Source organism: Calonectris borealis, chromosome 26 (assembly GCF_964195595.1).
Source record: "Calonectris borealis chromosome 26, bCalBor7.hap1.2, whole genome shotgun sequence".
Taxonomy (NCBI): domain Eukaryota; kingdom Metazoa; phylum Chordata; class Aves; order Procellariiformes; family Procellariidae; genus Calonectris; species Calonectris borealis.
In genome coordinates, this window is record NC_134337.1 from 6,635,973 (window position 1) to 6,651,588 (window position 15,616).

General features: G+C 55.2%; 1 protein-coding gene across 1 annotated transcript in view; it reads right to left on the minus strand.

The window, feature by feature from the left end:
• PLXNA2 (plexin A2) overlaps positions 1–15,616 on the minus strand; it is a 152,588-nt gene that overhangs the window by 58,806 nt on the left and 78,166 nt on the right. The window contains exons 4-7 of the mRNA XM_075174478.1: positions 9,421–9,521; positions 4,647–4,770; positions 3,468–3,621; positions 2,160–2,256 (exon numbers count right to left, since the gene is read on the minus strand). Coding sequence (XP_075030579.1) covers positions 2,160–2,256; positions 3,468–3,621; positions 4,647–4,770; positions 9,421–9,521 — 476 coding nt within the window. The remainder of the gene's footprint in view (positions 1–2,159; positions 2,257–3,467; positions 3,622–4,646; positions 4,771–9,420; positions 9,522–15,616) is intronic.

Consider the following 15,616-nt stretch of genomic DNA (forward strand, 5'->3'; position numbering starts at 1 on the left):
CAGCTTTCTTAAGGACCACTGTCTCTCTTCTGCTTCAGAAAGCGCACCTCTCCACCTCATCTGTTCCTTATTAAAAGGGACATAACACAGAGGCCACCACCGCGTTCCCTGACCCACCTGCAGCTCCCTCGGGACACAGGAATTCACGCACCTGAGCGCTGAGCCAGCTCAGCCCCTGGGTTCACAACAGCTGGATCCAGCACGGGAGGTTTCGCAGAACCAGTCTGCAAGAGCAGCATGTTCCTGTCCAGCCTAATGCCAGCTCCCCAGGGGTACGTGCTTCGTACAGCACAACCGCTTCTCGTGCTGCCGCGCAGCCACAAAGGGCGCGGCTGCTCCCCTGCTCTCTCTAGACACCCTCGCCCTTGCAATGAAGAGTCTCAGGATCAATAGGTCTCTCTTCTCCGCTGGCTGAGACCTGTATTCCTTCCTCCTTTTTGCATGCTGTGATTCATTCCTCCCAGGCTGGCTCGTGCCCTTCTTGAACTCACTGATAACGACTCCGGTATGATGTAAGTGCTGCAGAATTTACCACCGCGTTAGCACTTTATCTCCAAACACAAGCTGGTAGAAAGGCATGGTCAGATGAAGCCAAATGACAGGCGAGAAAAGATGCATTGCCTCTCCCGATTCAAACCTCAGCTCCCAAGTGAAAACAGGGGGCCCCGTGATGCCATCCCTCATGCAAATTCAAAACCAGGAGAATGCAGAGGAACCGCTGGAAGGACTGCAAGTGCTGTACAGCCTGGCTGCGGGACAAGGACCCAGAACAGCGCGGTGCACGAGGGGTAGTGCGACAGGAGGCAGGGATCGTTGGGGTAATGGATACAGACCACCACGAGAGGCAGCGTGGGGGAACCCAAGGACTGACAGCACTCCTTTCATCCCGGTACCTCTGCTCTGTGCTATGGCCCAAAACAAAATTAAAAAAACCTGAATGCAAGCGTAGAAAAACTGCAGGCCAGCCAAGCCCATCAATGCACCCAATCCTCTTCCAAGTGCAGCAGGGAAGGCCCCATAGCTTGAGACTTCAAATCCAGTGCAGAAAGATTGGCAGTGACCCTGTGCTGGCACTCCGTGACTCCCACCAGGCAGCTCGAGCAGCAAATCGCGCTCCCGGAGCAAAGCTGGCAGCTGAACCCTGACACGGGAGATGCTGCCCAGCCCCACGGCTCAGGCTTGCCGTTCATCATCCAACTTCTGGCAGGCCCTGTCCACATTTCATTTTGGTGCTTTGGGGCTTGCTGTGTTTCCAGAGAGAAATCTATAAATGCTTCAGGTCTGTAAACATGGTTTTAAGGCCAGCCAGCTGCGTGCTACCTTCCAGCGGCAGATGTGCCTACAGGGGATACATGTCCACGATGCTCAGCAGCACCGAGGCCCCCAGCCCTCGCGCAGCAGCCCACCGCGCCTGCCGCACGCCTGGGCTGCTGTATCGGGCTCTCAGGGCTGCTCTGCCCCAACCCCAGGGGCCGACAGGCTGCAGGGAGCTCCTGCTGCCAGTGCTCTCGCTTACCCCACCTAAAATACAACCACTGTGCTCAGACCCCAGGGCTGGAGACGTCCAGGTCAGTCCCTGCCGCCGTCCCCTCTGGCGGCCATGCCCTGCTCTCTCGCCCCGTGGAGCATCCTCGCAGCAGCCAGCACCCCGCTCTCCTGGCCGGTGCAGTGCGGAAGTGCTCTGCCTCCTCCGGCTGCCTGCAGCCCACTCCCCACAGCCCACCTCCCCAGACCCTCTGCTCTGCCTCCTCCGGCTGCCTGCAGCCCACCTCCCCGCTGCCTGCAGCCCACTCCCCGCTGCCTGCAGCCCACTCCCCACTCCCCGCAGCCCACCTCCCCAGACCCTCTGCTCTGCCTTCTCCAGCTGCCTGTGAAGATGCATCCGAGTTCACAGTTGCGGGATCGCGCAGCTTGGGGGCACCAGCAGGTTAAGGTTTTTTCAGGCTCGCTCTTCAAGGCAGAGAAAGCTACACACGCACCCAGAGAAGTTCAGAGAAGACGGGGACCGGTGGGCTCCCCTTCTACCGCACGTGTCTGCTGGCTGAACCAAGCAGCACGATAACCCCCCCGGCTGGTCCCGGCACCCAGCATCCATTTCCCAGCCCCTCCTCTTTTTAGCCGGTGTTCGGCTCCGCTGGGGACGGGGAGGGAGCACTCACAGCTGGTGGGCACTGCAGTTGTAGAACTTGAACTCCGTGCTGACAAACGTCCTCCCTGTCTCCCGTGACTTCAGCTGCAGCACCACGCCGAACCAGTCTGGGGATGCAAACCAGAGCCCGTCAGTCCCACCAGCAGTAACGAAGGAGGCAACAGCAGATGGGGGGGCACCCGCTCCCCGCCTGCCAGTGTGCGGAGACATCTGCTTCTGGGGTAGAAGCTGGAAGTCAGGTTGCTTTCGTCTCCCTGCTCCCCCAGGCGTCGGGCCCCCCACCCGCGGTGAGTCTGCAGCAGTTCCCCAAGCTGGGGCTGAGCATCCCCCCTGGCCAGACCCTGCCCTTGAGCACCTCGGGGTGCTGGGCTGGCTGTCTCCAGCAATGCCTCCAGACCAAATTAGGCCTGATGGAAAAGCGCGTCGGAGACGCAGGGCCTAAACGCTGCCTTGGGTCACAGCTGAAATGAGCTTGGGATCTCATCCTGTACCCTAAAGGATTCTGTCTCCAGTATAAAAACACTAATTCAGTCTGCTCTGAGAAGCAGCCCAAGACTGGAATAGGAGACAATGCTGGAAACGAGGGCGTTAGTGAAGCTCTTTAGGAGCCTCAGCACTGGGTTAATTAAGAGCAGATTGCTCTTCTGGAGCTGCCGTGGGTAAGCCTACGCTAGCCCTGCAGCGGCTGAGAGCAGCGGCTCTCAGCCCCCAGTGTTCACCAAGTCTCAGGCTCCACATAATGCCTTAGAAATACAAAGATATCAGCAGGGAAGAACAGTTGACATCTGGAAGGATGCCAAGGAGAAAATGAGTTTTAAGCAAGTAGCATTTTGGTTACGGGAAGAGAAAATATGACAGCAGTGACATTAATGAAGAAACAACCCAAAGATCAGGACCAAAAAATAGAAACCGCATCCACCCACTCGTGGGTGCTGAGCCAGGCTGAGGGGAGGGCTCCTGCCTTCCAGATCCACCCAGTGTGGCGAGGCTGCGAGGCCCTGCCCCACTCACGAGCCACCCCGGGGGGACAGACGGCTCCTGTCCTGTCTCAGGGAGCTGTCTGGCAGCGCAGGGACAGCGTAGGGACAGGGCGAACACGAGGTGCTGCCTGCTCCCAGCCTATGTTTCCCTGGGTGGGATGCGTTTCTTAAGGACAAAGCATATTTAGCTCCCTGGGTTCAACAGTCTTTGACAGGAGCATGAATTTCTCTACCAGCAGCCCCAAAGGGTCTGCTCCAGCCAGCAGATACTTCCAAACCTGGGCCGCACCGTCTGGCGGCACAGACGTCGTATTGCTGTCCAGACGTCCGTTACTTACCCTGATCCACAGGTATGGCAGGAACATCTTTCGCTGCTGGCGAAACACAGACAACCCGGCTGCCCGAAACCTGCCCTTCCACCTCCGTCAGGTTCCCGAAGAGGCAGGTGACCCCAGCCGTCAGGTCTGGAGCATCGCTCACCAGCAGGCTGAGCTGCAGCAGAGAGGAGGGGCAGAGGGGAAACAAAACACAGCCAGTAACCTGTTAGCAGGCAGAGCTGCCTGAGTTTCCTTCCTATTTTCATTACTTGCTGTATTCCCATTCGGTACCGACCCCCTTAAATTACCCGTCCACCCACAGGAGGCAGCCAGCTGCCCTGTCAGGGGAAGCGGAGGAGGAAGAAGAAAGCCAAGGGTGCAGGTTCTTCACCGATACAAAAACGCCCTGCTGAGCCTTTGGGTACTGCAGTTCAGGAGAGGCGGCAATGGCAGCTTTTTGTCCCCCTCTACAGAAGCATTGCCACCCTCATTGCCCGCATCAGGAACCTGTGACAGCAGTAGCAGCGCGTTGCCTCTTATGCATGAGAGCAGCACAACCCTCTGCATGCCCAGCGGCTCGAACAATCTCCTGAGCCGCAACCGCCCCACTGCACAGGGAGAGACAGCCCTGCCCTGGCACGCGTGGCCATCAGAAAGGAGCAAGCCCCCACAGCCCCAGCACGAATGGGGACTGTCCCCACGGCAAACGGGTGCCTGAAGGGGTGAGTGCCCTCCCCCCATGCCATTTCCACACCAGTGCCAGTGGGCAGGGGGGGCAGCCAGCCCCGGCAGGGAGCGGGAAAGGGCTGCAGCAAGGCCGGCTGCTGCGGGGTGCTGGGGGGCTCGGAGAGCAACAGCTGGGATGCTTCAGAGAGCCAGGCCTGAGCACAGCTCACAGATGAGGATTTTTGGGAAACAAAGCCTTTCCTTTCAACAGCTAATGAAACCAGACCAAGAGAAATGTGAGCTGAGGCCCAAGGGGAAGGGGAATTTGTTTCTGCCATCCCCACCCCCTTCTTCCCTGGCTCGGATGGCCCCTTTCCTCCCCAGTCCCTCTGTGAGCCTGACTTCATGGGAAAACATTTGTGCCGATGGGAAGGGAGGAAGGCTGGAGAATGCTCTGTTCACTGTGAACCTGAAATATGCTGGAAATGTCTCTCACCAACAGGTCTACGCTCCCCGCTTGCCGGCAGCACCTACCGGGAGGCTGTGCTCGGAGACGGAGATGCTGCTGGGCTGCACGGTGACGCTCATGCACTGGCTGATGCTGCCTGCAAATCGGTACGGCTCGTCTGCTCGTTCGCAGCTGTCCCTCGGGGAGCACCTGCCACACATGAGCACACATCAGAGCACCGAAAGCGCCTGGGGAAGATGTCCAACAGCACGAGGTGCTACAGCTGACCAGGGGCGAGCTAAACGGGAGGGCAGAGCCTCAGCCAGGGGAAGGAGGAGTTATCAGCAGGACTGGGAGCGATGCTCTGCCCTGGACCAGGTATCGGGCACAAACTCCAGGTTAGGACCAAAGGGCACTGAAAAATATTCTGTGATCAGAGGAAAGACAAACCACAAGTATCTCAGGAGCAATTCCCAGTCCTGCCTGCACTGAGACACAATCCAGAGCTGCTAAGTCCCGTGTGCCAGCGACGACAGCGGGTGCTGTGGGTGCGGGGTGAGCCAGGCACTCTGCCGCTGCTCGGCCGGGGCCCCTGCAAGCTATAAATTCATAATCTGCACAGAAACTAAACCGTAAAGCAGTAACAGGCAGTAACAAGATGATGCCTCCATTCTAATTAAAACAAAACCACATAGTTCAATTAATCGTCTCCTCCTGGAGCTGAGGAGTGCGGCAGGGCCAGGAACGGGACCTTCCGGCAGCTGCCGGCTGTGCTTTGGCTGATTTTCACGCCTTGGGCTCCCAGCTCTCTCCCATTCCCACCATCAGGAATGCAAGCCTCTGAGCATGCCAAAGTGACTAGGACTGCTCCTAGCATGCCGTGTGCTCCAGGACGGCTCGTTATCCCTGTTTTTCTATTGCAGGTGGCCTTGGAGTGGAGTGAAATCAAGTTGCTTCCAGCAGGTAAAGAAGCGCCCACCAGGAAACCAAGGAAGAATTATCAGTGTTTCAAACCAGATACCAGAGACTGCAGCACAGCACTGGCATCCCTCAGTGATTTTCTATTTTATGTCATCTGGGGAAAATCCTTTTCTTCTAGACCCTCTCCCTGGGCGCAGATGACATATTGGCCTTTTGGTATTAATGGGCTTAACAAGCTATCAGCAAACTTTATCACTTTTCACTCATTGCTGATCTCGGACCCTATTTCAAATGGTGGCGCAAAGGTCAGAGGATCGAGATGCTGTCACCAGCCCCAGATGCCACCAGCAAGTTCCCTTCTGACACTTACTCGAGTGTGTATGTTACTTGAATTAACAAGGTGCTGCTGTCAAACTGCTTGTTTTCCCAGTTCCCCGTGGAGCGGCTCGGGCGGTCCCAGACACACACATGCATCAGCAGAAACACCTCCTGCTCCCGCAGAGGCTGAATTTTGTACATCCAGCTCTGACCAGCTGACAAGTGCCTGGCAAAACCGGGGCTTCCCGCCCTGAAACAGTGGACCATCATCCTCCCGCGAGGCCGTTTGCTTTTGATTAAGAAAAGTGGAGTTTACACTTTCCCTTTCCAAACCACCGTGATCCCCAGCAAACACTCTTGCTATTCTCCTCACCCTCTTGGTTTTTTTTCCTTTTTTTTTGAGTATAATGGAGCTAAATATGAATGCTGCCAAAGGAAGAATTATTGAGGTTTAAGTGAATCTGTAAGATAGCTTTAAAGTGAGCTCTTGACTGGAGCCTTTATCTCATTGACTCGCTGGAATGGCTCTTTTTTATCATACTATTTATGGCAACAGCCCTAACAGAGATAAATAGGTCTGTAGACAATAACACACTTGCAGAGAGCAGCATATGGAAGTCTTGCAGGTTTCAAATCCCACTGGGCTGAAGAGCCTCTTTAACAACCTCCTTGAGGCCTCCGCTTGCTCCCGAAGAGCGCTGTTTGTAGAAGAGCAGGAGCAGAAGATCCTTCTCTGGCATGGAGAGGACGAACTTGCACGGCGAGCAAAGCCGCGGCCGGGAGGACACAGCGGAGGTGCTGGGCAGGGACGGGCTGCTCAGCCATCGCGCTGCTGCTCCGGGGACACTGGGGGAGCAGAGGATTTCTGCAGAAGCATGAGCACCTTTCCCTTCCTGCTGGTTTCCAGCACCTTCTCAAAGGTCCTGTGTCCAGGGTTCCTCAAAGCCCGGTGCAAGGCATGCGCTGCCCTCGGCCACCGCCTCATCAAGCACCTCTTTTAGGGCAGCAGTTACGGGTCTGCTTCGGTGCCTGCGCCCAGCCGCGGCCGGCTGCCTCCTGGGTTCAGGTTCATCGCTACAGCCACCCGCTCAGCCTGCGCTGCCAGCGTGGCCGGCCTCTGCTTCCAGAGCTCACTGATTTAAACCTCACAGATAGCTCGTTCATGAGCATCACTACTATCGCTACCCTTAAATTCTAGGTATGCACACACGTATGCGAGCAGCCCACTGTGCAACAGAGCCTAACGCCCCGACTCAGGCCTCTAAGAGACGATAATACATAACGAGCACACAAGGAAAGCTTTATGTAATATTGGATAATGAAAGCTTATCCCAGGGTACAGACCCCGAATCCAAGGAGCAAAACCCCACAACAAGCAGTGGGGAGAAACAACTGAATTTCAATCCCCAGCGGACTCAGTGCTGGTGTTTACCATACCCGCACTGGCTCAGGTGGCCAGCCACTCTCTTGCTCTTTCAAGGACGAAAACGTCTCCTCTTCTGCCCCTCGCCCTTTTTATCAGCCCTCAGAAAACACAGCACGAGCATCTCACACCCTGACCGCAACCCTTCCACGGAGCAAAGGAGCAGCTGGTCCATCTGGCAGGAGGGACACGTAAGAATTAGAGGAGAGAGATGACAAATTAAATACAAACACTCCAGCGCTTGGGGCCTCCAAACAAATATGACAGAGGCTTCAGGAACAGCAAGATAAACTCAATTATTTACAGCTTAAGACAAAAGCTAAAAAATGATCATCGCTCCAAGCAGGAAAGGAAAGCGCAGACGCTCGAAGGGAGGGTTGAGAAATACCATCAGGGAAGAAACTCTCGCTGGGAATAGGTTAATGCCGAAATGTCACGGCCAAAAGGGCAGAGGAAATGACACTTTTCTCTCCTCTTGACATTGAGAGTTTTCTCTCTGCAGAATGAAGATAACAACCTTTACCTGCTTCCCAGGTGGTTTATGAAGATTCAGTTCATTAGCATTAGGAAAGCACTCGATGATCCTTGCAGAGGAGCTGCTGCAGGAGTCTGAGGAGCAACACACACCCCCCTACAGACACCTGATGCAGCCGTCCCCTCCTGCCGCACAGCTCAGCAGCACCAGGCACCAAAAGGCCACTGTCCCCAGCCGAGCGGAGCTCTCGTACCCCTACAGCACCCACAGACCTGCAGCTCAGGCCAGATGCTGAGTGGAGCACGTTCCTTTTCCTTGCTTCCTTGTCCCCTCACTATCAAAAGGCTGTGGTGGCTTTTGTCCCAACCGCTGGAAAGGCGCACCGGGATGGTTGCCCCGAGGGAAGAGCCACAGGGATGGGAATCACCAGGGATGGAAATCACCTCCTTCTGACAAAGCTGCTGTGACAGTAAAGACTTTCGGACACAACTGCACATATGGTGGCTTAGCTGTAGGGCTGGACAGGCTCGTCTGAAAGGAAAAAAGCTAAAAAAAAATAAAAAAAAAAGGTGCCCAGGGCGCCCGTGCCCCATGCTGCTGGCAGGGGCCGCTCTGCCACTGCCCCCAGCCCCTGCCTGCCTGGAGCCTGCGGGATGCTCAGGGCCAGTGGCTGCAATGGTTCTCCTGCATCCCCCCAAGTGTGGCAACGACTCTTTGCAAACCAAGCAAGCTGCGGGGAGCCAGTTTGCACCCCAAAGCCCACAGGTCCCGAATCCAGGCCGGATTTACGGAGAAGCCTGCCATTCCCCGCTCCCCCTCCAGCACCTGCTCCTCAGGCAAGTGGCCAAGTGCTGCTGTGCGGGTCCCTGAACTCTGCCTCCGCCCCGATTTCCATGCATTTAACGGGGCTGCTCTGCAAGCTGGCACGCAGCCGGAGGGATTTCTATTCCTCTCCTCCAGCCTCCTTGAGGCTCTCCCCTCCTCCCCGGTCTGCCTCTGCCTGGTGGTCCCCCTTCCGCCTTAGGAAGTGATCGTTATTATGGCAGGGGAGAGAAAGGAAGGACACAGACACCTCCTGAATGCAGAGAGCGTTTCCTGGAGCTCCCCTGAAAAAAAAAACCCTTAGCCCTTTGTGCCTGTTGATGTGCATGAGGGGCTGCCAGCTCCCAGCCCTGCGCTGCCAGCTCTGCCCCATGGGGGACGGCTGGAGCAGAGACCCTCCGACCTTTCCTTGCAGAATTTAAATATCTCTTCCTGATACATTTAATAGGGCTTGGTGCTCTGCTCTCTTCCAATGCTGTAACCTCTCTGACAGCAAAGTCCCACTCATAATCAAGTCTACTATTGCCTTTAAAATTTCCCCGTTAATTGGGAGGGACTTGCAGCTTGGGCAAGCAGGAGCGAGCAAAACACGAGGCCTTCGTTCCCACCAGTTTAAATTCTGCTTTCCCGTCGTGTCCATGGCACTCTCTCCTTGTGGTGTGCGACTCACCACTCCTAAAGCAGGAATTTGTTTTCCTTTACCTCTTCACAGGAGCTCAGGGATTCTCAATGGCATTTGTGCTGCAATGCAGGGAACGTCCAGGGAAGGGAAGAATGGTCTTAAGGAACTTCAACCTAATTTGCTTTTGCAAAGATTGCGTGGGAGGCGCTTGGTGGCTTTGAAAGCTGCTTTTATCATCACCACCAGCAGCTCAAACGAAATGGCCAAGGCTGGACTTACATGTGGTGGAGCGTGCACCAGCCGCAGTGGGGGTCTCCCGAGCTCAGGCACTCCCCGCAGGTCGTGTACTGCTCGCAGGACTCCACGGGCACCCGGGACACCTGCGAAGGAAGCAAACACACGGGCTCAGCGCTCCTCTCCACACAGCGGGCAAGCAAGACGAGAGCAGCTCCAGGTCCTGCTTCGCCAGTTTGATTTGAGTAACACATCAGCGATTCCCAAATGAATTTGTTTCAACATCCATGCAGGTCAGCCAAGAAGAGGAAATATTGGGGACCGAGTCATGAAGTCACTCCGTCCCTTGGGCGCAGCCACGCCATGAATCACGGGCGCAGCGGAGCCGCAGCCCGGAGCCCGGCTGCCCTCCCGGCGCCAGCTCGCCAGAAACCCTCCCCACCTCCCTGCCCAGAGACGCTCCCGGGGCGAAACCTCGTCCTCTCCTCCCTGATTTACAGTTTGCTATCTTACACTTGCTGCGGGGGAAGCTGCTTCAGGGAGGAAAGCTGGGAATAAAATTAATTGGGATTTTGGCAGGGAATAAAATTAATTGGGATTTTGCAGGTTGGCAGCTTAGCCTACGTGGGTATTTCACTACTTGTTCCTCCTTGGCCACCCCGAGCCCTTCAGCACCAGCAGGGACTTGGCCGCCCCAGGCGTGACCCCCACCCGTCTCTCCCAAGCAAGAGGTGCCAGAGCAGAAGAGGGAGGGAAGCGCACAAGGGAACACCAACGCAGATCGCTGCTGCAAGCCCCCTCTTGCACTTATCGCACACACGAAAGGTCCCTGTGCGATGCCGAGGTGTAGCACAGTCCTGACCCGTTTATCAGCACTGAAAACCCCAAAGGGTCCAAAATGACACCAAGCTTTAACCATGGGTCACTGCTTGCCTCCAATGAAGAAATTCCACTTTAACCTTTCCAACCCATCCCTCACCACCTCCGGCGGGCACAGTACATTTGCATCACCCGTCCCGACGCCGCAGCGTGGTGCTCCTGCACTGGCCCTGCCAGTGCCGGTCCCTCTTCAATGTATTTACATTTCTATTATCAAATACTGTAAATAATTATTGCCGTCCCCAGCACAGCCGCCCTGCAGCGATGCCTGCAACTGGCTGAAAATTAAAACAACTGTCGGCATCGCACTCGCTCTGTCCTTCAAAACAGCGCCCGGCTCCCAGCAGCTGGGGCGCGCGGGGTGAAAGGAGCAGTGTCTCGCCAAACAACGGCCACTTTCACGCCAAGTGCTGTTGACACAGTGAGAACCCAGTTCCTCTCTAAACACGACACCAATAGGGCTGCTATTCTTCTTGTTTCCTCAGCCCTACTTAACAGCTTTTCCTAAAACAAAAATTGCGTGTGGATGTACGGAGCTGGGTATTTTTTTCACTGAGATGAAGTCCGTGGCTTGGGCACAGGGCTCAGCTCGGGGCATGCTAAGAGCAAAGCAGCCCTGGAGCTGGAATAGCGGGGCAGGGACCGAGGGGGTGCGAGAGGCAGAGCCAGGTACGCCATGCATTTAGCCTGTGATGGCTGTAGAGAGCTTCAGAAATGGAGAAGAGAAATGCAGGGTGATGGAATAGCAGAGAGGTGTAAAGAAAGGGCCTGGGTTTGATTCGTGGCCACAGAAGGCATCTGGGGTGCCCTTTCTGGGGACTCATCTGCGCCTCGGGTGGCCGCACGTGACACGCTTTTACCCGCTTTGCTTCTTGCCTCTCAGGACCTCAAAGCACTTTACAGACATCACGGTGGCGTGGGAGCAAGCACACCAGCCTGGCAGCAGGCACAGCCTCCCCGGGGCGGCCGATCCCGGGCTTGGACGGCACATGCCCTGCTCCCATGTTTGCCCATCCCACCCCACCGCCAGCGATGATCCGAAATTTCCCGGAGATGCAGACATTGTGCTGCTCCTGGATGGGAGCCTAGGAGCAAACGTATGTTTTTCAAACCAAACGAGCAGCCCATGGAGCCACGGTGGCTCTGAGCAGCCCCTGTGGGAGCCACCGGCCGCCGCAGGATGCAGCAAGGGAGGTCCCAGGATTTCCCCTAAAATCTGCCCAGCACGTTGAGCCGTGTTGCTGGGATGGCTCTCACCCACCCCGGAGGTCAGGACAGCCCCGAAATCATCGGGTATGGCTGATCCCCTGCCTCTTACTCACAATGTGAGGCTTGACAGGATCTGTCCCTGTGATTTATATGCAGCTCAGGGCTTGTTTCATGTTTGTGAGGAGCTGGATGCTCTCGCGGCGCTCTATAAATAACAGAGGATTTGAATTATATGAATAAGAGTTCGTTATAGATGATTTTATGTTAGGCATTTGAGTTCTTTTTCTGCTCAGAAGCTGTGGCTTCTGCACATGATAATTCTTTAAAAATTACACAGAAATTTTGAACAATGCCTAGAGTCGCAGGTTTCCAGCCCAAATGGGACCATTTGATCCCTTCTTTGTAATGCCTGCAAATGCAGGGCAGATAACCTCACCCGTTCTCCTCTTTGCAGCACTCAGTGTTCGGTGACCGAAGCAGACCCGGCAGAGGCGCGTGGCTGGGCTGGCACTGGCTGAGCTGGGGCACCTGGTCCCACCAAGCACAGTATTCGGCAGCAGAGCCCCGAGGGTGCCTCTGGGTCAGCACTTCTGTAGCCCCGACTGCTCGGATACACCCCGTGGCCGCGGGTTTCTGGTCCCTGGCTGGAGGAAGGTATAAGACTTTGGGGAAGGATAAACCATCTGCTTTTCTCCAATACTTATGCCTGTGACTTTGAAATTCACCCTTCATAAAAATTAATGCCAGAAAACCTGCATTGCTCCAATGTTTAAATGAAGAAGTTAAAAAAGATTATGAACAGAAAGCATTTAAATATTTGCATGCATGAAAAATGTTGGGGGGTTTTGCAGTACTTGCCCAGCTCTCACAGTACTAACACATCATCGACCACCCTTACCATCCATGATCCAAATACCGAAAATATTCCAACCCCCTAAAGAATATATTTCATTTTAATGGAAAAACAAGAGAAATACCATTAAGAACAGGATATATCCATATGTCATCCCATACCTATCATGGACACAGAAGACTGAAAGCTACATTTCCTTCAGCAACAAAACAGAAGTAAAGCTCAGATGTCCTCACTCTTCCTGACGGCAGGCTGGAAACACTCTCTTGGCTTTAGGTATTTTCAAACTGTTCTCTGCCAGCCTAATTATCATTATGAGACCAAAGCATTTGTGCGTGTGAACCGCTGCGCTGGGGAGGCAAGAGAAGAGAAGGAACACCAGTGCCTGCAGGTGGAAGGAAAACCAACACGGAACGGGGCGGGGGACAGCGGACTCCCACGTCCGAGAACTTCCCCCCATGCCCCTTCAGCCACGGACTGCCATCAAGGAAAAGAAAAAAGAGAGGCAAGGAAGCAGCTGAATAGGAAGGAAATAGTAAGAAAATGAGACAGAAAAGCCCTGAAAGGAGAACCAGAAGGGAAGATAAAAGAGACGACAGCAGAGGGATCGCTGATAGTCTCTGGTTCGGCAGCGGCAGAGGCCATCGCTGTCACAAGCACAGCCACCCGCATCCCCGGCCGTCGAGCACCACGGCAGCACGCCGACCTTCCCGGCGACGGGAGCGGACGCTGCTCGGCCTCGAAGGAGGGGTCCGGCGAGCCGCTCCTCGCGAGTCTCTGCCCGCACACCCTCCCGCTGCCCGCGCCGGCAGCCCAGCTCTGCAGCACGGGGCAGCGGGGCCTCAGAGGATCAGTCTCGGCAGGTTTTACGGCCACAGGAGGCTCAAGCGAGGAATGAAATGTTTCTATCAGTACCCAGACACAGCAGAACCAACGACCTCTGGAGCGGTTTGCTGCCCGCAGCCGCGAGGCGGCTGATTGCCTGGCAGCTGCCCACGGCAAGGCAGCGGAGAGGGCAGCGAGGGAGAAAGGAGAGATCCTGCCCGCGGAGCAGTGCCGGCTCTGCGGACCCACGGCCTTCCAAAGGCAGAGAGCAGGAAAGGAGTGGGTGCATCATCAGGCACCCGCTCAGGAACCCCAAATTGTGGCCACCGCTGGGTCCCGCCTGCCCAGCCCTGCTCCGACGGCCACAGGCACTCGCGGCATCCCCGCCCCGGCATCCCCATCCCAGCGGGCACCAGCACCTCGCAGCTATGCATAACCAATGTGACTCCCATCTGTCACAGCCTGGTTTATTTGCTCTCTCATCCTTGCCAGTCCCTGGGGCAGCTCTGTGTGCAGCAGAATGGTTTATTTGGAAAGGGCTTTGGTTTTCAGTATTTAGTTTTTAAATGCAAATACTTCCCTTTGTTTACATTAGAGAGATAGGTCAGAGGAATGCTCCTGGCACTCAGAGCAAACATCTGAGAAGGTCTATCACCACGTCAGGAGTGTATTCGCCACCCCAGACTAAGCCCCGAGAAAGCTGTTGCCTGAACTGATGAACTTATCCGGAGAGCGGGAGCACAAGGTCCTGCAGCACCCAGAGAGCAGAGCTCCCGCCTCCAGCCCCCATCCTGGGGTGCCAGCAGACCTCACAGCGAAGCTTGAGCTTTCAAAAGTGGACGCCAATTTTGGATGCCTTGAGATTTCTGCTCCAGCTACCAGAAACATGAGGCGAGAGGTCCTGAAGCCAAGCAGAGGCATGCAGGAATTTTCCAAATGCAGCCTCAAGTCCTGCACCTCCTCACCTGCAAGATGGACTGCTGCTCCCCTGCAGAGCCCGGAGAGCCCTGCGAGGCCATACCTCTGCTGCAGCAGGCAGCAAGTCATTTCGGGGATAAGAAAAGGTGACGGGCACTCCACATCAGCGTGGTCACAGCCAATGCAAAGCGACAAAGCGATTCAGCAGATCTGAGGAGCATCTGCATGAAGGACAACAGCCAAGAAAACAACGCTCCTGGGCAACTTCCTTACTCCTGAGGGCAGAGCCCTCCTCCCTCCAGCCCGATTGCTACCTCTCTTCCTTCTGTCCACGCCGAAACTCTGCTGCTGAGCTTTTCAGTTCCCTATTTACAAACCTGCTTCTCAACAATTAAATGATAGTCTCATTACTGCTTTCCTTGACTGCCTGACCCATAACATCAGAAAAAACAAACAAACAAACCAAGACAGACTCTCCAAAACCCATGAACTCAGACTCTGCCAGCCCCCAGAGAAAATAAAGTAAGTGCAAGAATCCAGTTCCAAATAAATAAATACATAAAATAAACAAACAAAGCAAAGTTTCCATAGCTTATGCCTGCTACCAGCACAGGCCTCTGACCTCCCCGGCTGGAGACAGCCCCCAGGGCGTCCCACCGCCACGGCACGCTGCCTGCAGACCCCTCGGGGTGCTGGAGTTCGAACAGAAAATCTATTTTTAATGACTTTGGGTAGTGTAGTAGAGATGCCAACTAGTTCAATGTAATTAAAGCCATCTATCACTCAGCAAGCAGGAGCCCAAAGTTGATGAACTTTCCAATGAGATTTTATTCTTCTCTTCATTCATGAAAAAACACCACTTTGTGCTGCTGCAGGAGACATGAAAAAGTGTGGGAAGGAGCAAGGAGGACTCATCAGTTCCAGCCGTTAACGTGTCAGGGTGACAGAGCTGGGGAAAATAAAGCCAAACTTTCTCAGAGGCTTGTAAGAAGTTTGACAGACTCTTCTTCCCACTGTTTCTCCTCCCTGTGTCTTCATGCAGAACTGTTCAAATCTGGAGTCCTCCTGTGATACCGTTTCTGCCAAGGAAACAGCCCGCGTGCAGGGCTGCGGAGCACTTGTTGCTTTGCTGAGCAAGACCTGTGGGCCCAATCCGCCCCACACTGCATGAAAAGTCCTGCCTGGAAATGACTTGTTCTCGACTCGAGCAGAGCCGGTGGAGATCTCGGACACGCTAAGACTGATGCCAGCAGCGAGCATGGAAGACCCTGCAGCGAGTGGGATGCAGCCAGTGCATCGCGTGGGGCAGCAGCCAGGACACAGGGAAGAAGGCAAAGGGGGAGCGTTTTAACTGAAGTGCCTTGAGGAGCATCCCCAAAGTGCTGCCGAGCCCCCGAAGGCAGGAATGCCTGCTCCATCAGGGACTAAGCCATTGGTCCCTGTAGCAGATGAAGGTATGCACCCAGGCAAGGAGCGGATGAGGGGGAGTTCTCCTGACAGGTACAGCAGCTACTGGAGGACCCGGCTCTCCTCTCCCACGCCGCTCAGCAGAGAAAG